This window comes from Chlamydotis macqueenii, chromosome Z (genome assembly GCF_036417535.1).
Source record: "Chlamydotis macqueenii isolate bChlMac1 chromosome Z, bChlMac1.mat, whole genome shotgun sequence".
Lineage (NCBI taxonomy): Eukaryota > Metazoa > Chordata > Aves > Otidiformes > Otididae > Chlamydotis > Chlamydotis macqueenii.
The window spans coordinates 9765721-9773364 of NC_141593.1; the positions used below are offsets into that span (position 1 = coordinate 9765721).

General features: G+C 57.5%; 1 protein-coding gene across 10 annotated transcripts in view; it reads left to right on the forward strand.

The window, feature by feature from the left end:
- The window catches only part of RUSC2 (RUN and SH3 domain containing 2), a 54132-nt gene extending 51536 nt beyond the window's left edge, over positions 1-2596 (forward strand). For all 10 annotated transcript variants that reach the window (XM_086771284.1, XM_086771286.1, XM_086771289.1 and 7 more), the window contains 2 exons: positions 514-687; positions 970-2596. In XM_086771284.1, coding sequence (XP_086627410.1) covers positions 514-687; positions 970-1150 — 355 coding nt within the window. In that variant the 3' untranslated portion in view covers positions 1151-2596. The remainder of the gene's footprint in view (positions 1-513; positions 688-969) is intronic.
- The last annotated feature ends 5048 nt before the right edge of the window (positions 2597-7644 follow it).

The window sequence follows — 7644 nt, forward strand, 5'->3', positions numbered from 1 at the left end:
GTCGCCCCTGCCCTGCCCTCCCCTGCCCTGCCCTGCTGGCCTGCCTTAATTCTTCCCACACAACCATTCCCTTCAGATCCTACCTTTGCTCAATCCACCTCACAGGCTTTCCTCTTCTGCCTAAGCTCTACCACTGCCTAAGCTCCCTCTCCAGGGAAAGGGCCGCTGCTGCATGGCCCCCATCATCACCTCATCCTTCCCAAAAATACATCCTGAGAACAGAACATGGAGCCATCACTATTGCACACAACAGGTGAGGAGGAGGCATGAAGTTGCCCAGTGTAGCTGAGACCTCTCCACACTGCCTCTCCATCTATGCCCTGACTGGAAAAGTCCAGGCCATGGTGTGTCTGCAGGATGCTGACCCCTCCCCACCAGGAGACGGCCTGGGGACCACAGTGCACTTTGTGCACCAAGCCAGACCCCTAAGGCTTGACCTTGCCATGAAAGTGGCTGCTCCTTGCATCCACGTATGCCTCCCTGCCACTATCTGCTTCTGTCTCCTCCTTGCAGGTTGCCCTCCGGCTGGCTGAACTTGGACAAGTCTGTGTTCCAGCTGGTGGCCCAGACGGTCGGAGCAAGCATGTGGCGAGAAGCAGCCCCTGAGCCAGAGCCCCACCAGCCAGAGCCAGCCGTAGCGCCTGCTGCAGCGCAGCCAGCCCAGGGGCTGTCTCCCCACCCTCCCTGGTGAGTGGCACCAGGTACTGGGATGTTGTGGGTTGGGGTTGGCACAGCTCTGCCTGTTGTGATTCACCTGGCCCCCTTTATACTCGTGGACCAGGGGATGGTTCGGGCCAGTGATGCAGCTTGTGCATCCATCCACCACAACTCTGCAGGTGACGGAAGTTGTCTGGGGAGGGAAGCAGAAAGTGTTTTCCTCGTTCCTCTGTGCCTGCAGTGGTGCCTGGACTTCAGCAGGGTGAGTGTCCTGTGGTGAGCTAACCCTTCTTCCCCTCTCTCTGCCTGCAGTGAGGTGAAAGCTCTTTGCCATCACATTGCCACTGAACCAGGACAGCTGAGTTTCAACAAAGGGGATATCCTGCAGGTCATCTCCAAGGTGGATGGTGACTGGCTGCAGTGCAGCCTCGGCTCCGAGAAGGGACTGGTGCCCATCATGTACGTCACCAACCCAGGAGACGAGGACTATTGACATGGCTACAAGGCCAAGCACAGTACCGTGGGCTGCTGAGTCTCCTCTGGGAAAGCCCACCCTGCCAGAGGAACAGACACAGCTTCTTGCTAGTTTCTTACCTTTCTTGCCATTACAGAATACCATAACCGTAGATGGTCCCTTCTTGCTCCTCCTTGTGCAGCTGCCAAAGGCCGACTTGGCCCTCAAGGTCTTCTGCGAGCTGCACCTCGTATTGCCAGGCATCACCGTGCATGCAGCCACACCGGGGACCGCCTGAGCCCCCTCAACCCCGCACCATCTCCAGCACCTGTAGGCCGTGGACTCGTACATAGCAGGATCCCAAGAAGTCCCTGCTAGGGCAGCGCTGCCCCGCTGCCTGGCTCAGTTTCATGCTGGAGACTGCAGGATGCTGGCTGTCCCCTCCTTGGGGGTGGCAGCAGAGTCTGCAGCCTTCAGCATCCCTGGCATGATCAGCCACAGGGGTGGCAGCACCGTGCGTTGGCAAGGTCTCTGCAAGGCTGGGCTGATGGGTTGCATTTCAGCTTGATGGGGGGCTGCAAGGCAGGTTCCCCCATGCTGGAGCAGCCCTGTCCTAATGTGTTGTAGTGGTGCCTGGTGGGTTGTACCGGGCCAAGTGGCCTGGCACTGCCAGGCTGCAGGGCTGGGGCCATGCCTGGCCATGGCCAGGGGAGGGGGAATGGGATATGTGTGTGTGGGGAGCAAAGGGGTGTGCGGGGTCGTGGGGAAGGCGCGTGGATGTTCAGTGTTATGTAGGTTTGGGATGGGTAGTGCCACTCTGTGTGGAGATGGGTGCTTTGGGGGGTGGCCTCATGTCCTCCACACTGAGCAGGGAGCCAGTGCCTGGAAAGCCCTGGGATGTTCATTGGAGGGGGGCTGGAGGGGAGGGGATGAGGGCAGGGTCCCTGACTGGGCTATAGGGATGCTCTTTGGAGTTGGGGGCAGTGCTCCCGGCAGGTAGATTGGGGGGTGCTCCCCGAGGGAGCAGGGGAGCCAGGGAGGGAGGGTGGTGTTCCCCTTGGCACGGGGTTTCTGATCATGCTGAGCAGTTCCATGGGGTAAGGGGATAAGTGTGCACGAGCACAAGGGGCTGCTAGGGGTCCTGGGGTCCTCGGCAAAAGCAATGCCAGTCAACCCTTTCCTTGCCATGTTCATGCCGCCCGCTGGAGTGGGGATCTTCACCTGCCTGTCAGGTGGGGAGCAGTGTTAACAAAAGGCCATGCCAGTATTTGGTGCCTTGGCCGGGTTGACACTGCTCACAGCATCGTGCCTGGGCTGGCTTCCCCATGGCAAGGAACCCTGCTCTTGCAAGGTTACCTCCTGCTTGTAAATCGCTTAGCGGACGTTGCACCATATTTAATTTGTATTTCCCCTTTAGAACAAGGTGTCTCGCCTTTATTTATTTCTTTATTTATGACGCATATTAATAAAAAAGGTGCTGATTGAGCTCCCTGCTGTGCAGCTTTGTGATTTCAGCCCGTCCTGGGGAAGGGTCTGAGGTTTACTTGTGCTGGGACACTGCACTGGAGGCTTCGTCCTGCCTCCACCACAGCCATCACCAGACCTTCAGAAGAAGATGGGTTGCTCCCAATGATGAGACCTGTCCATTGAGGCTGGGGGGAGGCTATGTCACATCATTAGATGGTGGTGTGTCTCAGAGGCAGTGTTGTTTGAGGTTCCTTGTCTTTATTCCTTGTGCATGCTGGCAGGGGACCACACAGTTTTCAGGCAGGGGTTCAGGCCATTTCCGTCTGGCATCTGTTCCCCCAGGGTGCTCCAAGTGCTGTCAGAAAGGTGTCCATACGTGAGGCCAAATTGGAACGTGTAACCCATGGGCAGGAGGAGGAAGTCCTGAGCCGAGCAGGAAGGAGGCGGTGAAGGATGGGTTGTGGGGATGTGGCCCAGAGCCTGGGACAGCCTGGCCATGAGGCTCAGCGTGTGCAGGTTAGTCACAAGGAAGGGCTCCTTGGTTTTTAAACTCAGACTTCCACAAGCATTGGACCTCCAAGTCTGGCAGGAATGAGCCCCAAGAGCCCGTCCCTTCCTTTCACACCTCAGTAGTTCCCAGGAGAAGGGAAAAGCTGTGCTGGAGGGTCCAGCCTTTGCTGCAAGGACACCACACTGGAGCTGGTTGTAACCATGTGGACACACGGTCTGCAGTGGTGGAGTGAGTCAAAAACAGGTGAAAAAAAAATCCAGAAATGAAGCAGCATAAGCCTCTGCCCTGGTTTGGAGAGGCACGGCACAGCCAGGGCTTGTACATGGGCTGCTTTAATTAACCTCTCAGAGGCGCCAGTGGTCAGGGCTGTTTACAAATTGCACAAATTGTTCTTCCCACGTGCACGGACTGGCCCAAATGGGGAAGGGGACCATGTACTGGCAAGAGCCCCATGGGGTGCTGAGTCAGCCCTGGGGTGGGAGAGGGGATTTCCAGCTGCCTGCACTGCGGCCCTGACACAGAGCGGCTCGCTGGGTGTGCGCTGCCAGGACAGCCTCCAATGCAGGGGGGGTGTAGTGGGGTGATTAGGGTGTCAGTGGCAGGATTTGGGGTTGTTGGTGTGGGGTTTGCAGCTGCTGAAGTGTTCTTCAGGGTCATCTGGCTAAACTCAAGCAGGTCGTGGCTGGTGGTTATCGGATAGCCTGTCGCCATCAGGAAGGGGCCACAGGGCACGAAGCCCGTGAAGCCTGCGAGGCTGCAAGGCACGCAGCGATGTGTACAGGGCAGTAGCTGCCAGTGCTGCTGCTGCGGCTGGTGGCCAGGTCCCGGAGGGTCAGCTGCAGGATACTGATGGGGACATGGGGCCGTGAGTACCACCGGGAGCAAGTTGAGCAGGGAGAGGAGCTGCCGGGTGCTGTTCTGTCCTGGAGCTGACCCTGGTCTGAGGGTGCCTCTGCCAGCCCCCATACAGGGAGCTGAGCACCCCTTGGCACAGCAGCAGAAAGGGGAGTGCTGTGGGGCGCAGGTGGCAATGGAGAGAGGGATGGGTACTGGCCCATGGCCTTGTGAGCACCTCCAGAAGAGATGGGAGCAGGTAAGGTGGTCATGCTGTAGGCATGGGTGCTCCCCTGAACCCAAACGCAGGCACCCTTCACTAGCAAACAGCGCAGGTCCCTGGCCTCCTTACTGCACCAGCTCAGTAAAGTCCCTTCCCAGCCTCCTGATGGCAGGCTGCCTGCCAGGGCCGGCCCCGCGTCCCCATGCCCTCCATGGGCACAGGGCAGAGCAGTCACCAGCCCCAGTCCAGTGCCCACCCTGGCGCCAGTGCCCACCATAGCATCAGCGCCAACCTCACATGTCCTGAGGTGCAGAGTGAGGTCAGGGGCAGCTCTGGACCAGCAGCAAGATGCAGGGTCAGCCCTGCCTGCCTCATGTCACCCATGCAGGGTTCTGGAGCAGCAGCAGGGCCCTCCACTCCTGCTCCTTGCAGGCAGCCCTCAGCTGCTGCTTGGCAAAGATGCTCCTGGCCTCCTTGCAGATCGTGGAGCAGGTCTTAGCAAAGAAGCTCTGGGGATGAACCCTGGGAGCAGAGCATGTGGCATGTGGGAAACAAAGAGGAGCCCAGCTTCACGGCATGGGGATTTGCTTTGGAGTGGTGGTGGGGGACTGTGGGACCTAGTGGTGGGGCACGTAAAGACGTGGGGTGACAGCGTGGCTGGGGGTGCAGTGGGACTCCAGATGCGCATGACAACCTGAGGGACATACACCAGCTGAGAGGCAGAGACCTGCTGGTGCCGAGTGTTAGGGGGTCCCAGTAGGTCCCCTCGGACCTTCCCTGCCCAGATCGTCAGCACCTGGCTCATCGTCAGGGCAAAGGTTGTAACCTCAGCCCCTGGGTGCCTGCCAGGGCTGAAGCAATGCCAGCAGCTCTCAGAAGCTGCTTTGGGACACTGGGAAGGGAGGAGGCTTCTGAGCACCAGAAAACTGGGGACAGGCTGGGAGAGCTGAGGTGGGAAGACACATTTGGGTGGGGCTGGCAGGGAGAGTTGGACAGGGATGCACATGGAGTCAGGACAGGCAGGACCAGGGCAAGCAGAAGTCCCTGGGGCTCTGCAGCCACAGCACAAGAGCTGTCTTCAGAGGGAGAACCCTACGGCTGAGCCAGGATGCCATGAACAATTTCTAAGGACAGAGCTTCAAGCCATGCCAGCCAGCAAGACTCTCATCAAACGGACTCGGTAGCAGCCAGTATCAGGCCCGGCAGAGGAGCGTGGCTGTCACGTCACCACGACTGTGTGGCACGTGACAGGCAGCAAAGAAGGCACTGCATTAACACGGCGGCTTTTCAAGGCTGTAAAAGGTGAGCAACTGGGGAAGTGTCGGTGCGGTGGGAAATGGGCTCTTGCTTTGCTGGGACTGACCCTTCTCTTGCCAGGGCTGCAGGCAGCACTGAGATGGAAGGCAGCAGCGGTGCCGACGTCTGTGCAAGGGAGCATGGGGCACAAGTGGGAATGTGTGTGAACAAATGGAAGACCCATATATTGGGGGGAGGGCAGGGATTGCCTTTCCTGCCCATGCTCCTCCTGGCAGCCAGAGCCCATGCTCACCCTGCCAGAATCTATCAGACAGTGACACATCCCTAAATCCCACACAGGGCAGGGGCTGCCAGGCAGGGATGGGCATGCAGGTGGCTCTGACACCACTGCTTTGGGGACATCAAACTGTCTATGAGCCCATATCTACCCCTGAGAGCTTTGTGCCTGCTCAGAACAGCTGAACATCCAGCTTTCATGCTATGCCAGCTGCAGCACAGCCCGGGAACAGGCCAGCTCCCTGTACGGTAGCTGTCCCAGCCCGGGGTCACAGGACCTGCTTCCCAAGGCCCTGGCTGGTATGACCTTGTTAATCACTGGGGTGCAGCTGGTTCCCTTTCAGTCAGAGGAAGGACAAAACTGCAGTTGTGTCATGGTGCTGGGACTCAGCACTGAAACCAGTGTCTGCCTTGCGGAGTTCCTTCTTCAGCCCCTTCATTGACTCCTTTGCCTCAAGGCCCTCATCGGTACAATGAAACCCACAAGGTTCCCTCTGAATGCACTTTAGTGGTGGCTTTCGCAGCCCAGAGCCTCTGTTTCCCCTTGCTGCGATGCTCACAGGGCAAGAGCCAGTCTCTCTGCACACCAGCAGCTGTGCGTGGTCCATGGCGATGCCCCAGGGGAGATTTAGGTGAGGACTGGCAAGCCAGGTGCTGCTCCTGGAGAGCATCATGCAGGAGAATGGCACATGTGGGTGGAAGCACCAATTTCCAGCTGTAGGCAGGAGGCTGGGAGCAGCCAGGAGCCATTTCTCCAAGGTGTGGCCCCAGCGATGAGGACCTTGTTTTAGAAGAGGGATGCAAACCCCTGTGCACCACAGATACACCTTTGAGAACAGGGATCCCAACCAAAAGGAAGAGGTAAGGTATAGTACTACTGCTGTTGGCCTTCAAGCATCCCAATGGCTGGTTTGCAACACCAGGCAGCAGCCAGCAAGGCATCGGTGTGTGGCTGCTCCATGTGTGCCACGAGGTCAGTGAGGAAGATGATGAACTGAGCTCTGTGCAGGATGGGGCTGAGCATGTTCTCAGGACAGGGCTGCTTGCTGGTGACAACCACAACATGTTTTGCTTCCATGGCCCTGCGTAATCACCAAAGATTGAAAAGTCCAGTGGCATCTTGTCCAGCTTCAGAAAGGGGAAGTGCATGAAATGAGGGAACTTGGATAAAATAAAACTAAAAGAAGCAGCAGGGCCACACAATGTCCAGCAAGCCTGCAAATATTTAAGTCAGCCTTTCAGTACTCTTGGTACCAAAAGATAGAGAGGAACCAGCAGGTATAACCACCAGGACCAGAGGTTATTCAAAACAGAGAGGCCCCTTCAAAGAGCTGAAGTCATGTCTAGGTGACAAAAAATAGTATCAGGCAAGTAAGATATAAAAGCTCAACAAGGCAAATAGAAAAGAGAGCAAAGAACAGTCTGTGGAAGCAGCCAGCAGTTCTTTTTGCAAACACTTCAAGAGCTTCCAACCTGCTACCAGGTCTGCAGGGTTGGTAGGAGAGCATGTCCTCGCAGCAGAGGAGTGATGTCCCCCAGGGTGGCAGAATTGCTGTGAAACACAGTCCAAATGCCAGGGCACGGCAAGGTTTGTGGCAAAATGGGACAAGTGTGTGGCAGCATGCCTGGACCCTGGCATCAGAGCAGGACACGGCTCCCAATTCACACCCCTCTGAAGTCCACCCTCCCCGTCGTCCTGGCTGTGCCAGATCTGCCGGGCACACTCTGTGATGGGGTGACGTGGGGTAGGAGGACCTGCCAAACCAAGGAGCCCAGGGACACCTACGTCCTGTCTTGTTGCAAACAAGGCAAAGCTGTCTTTGTGGCTTTGAGACTGCCTTGTGTGACTGGAGCACGTAGCTGCCGGATCTGCTGGGGAAGGTGGCACCAGCTTGCAACATCCCTCCATCCTCTGTGCAAGAGCCTGGGTTATGCTCAAGGCCAGATTTTTCCGGTGTGGAGCAA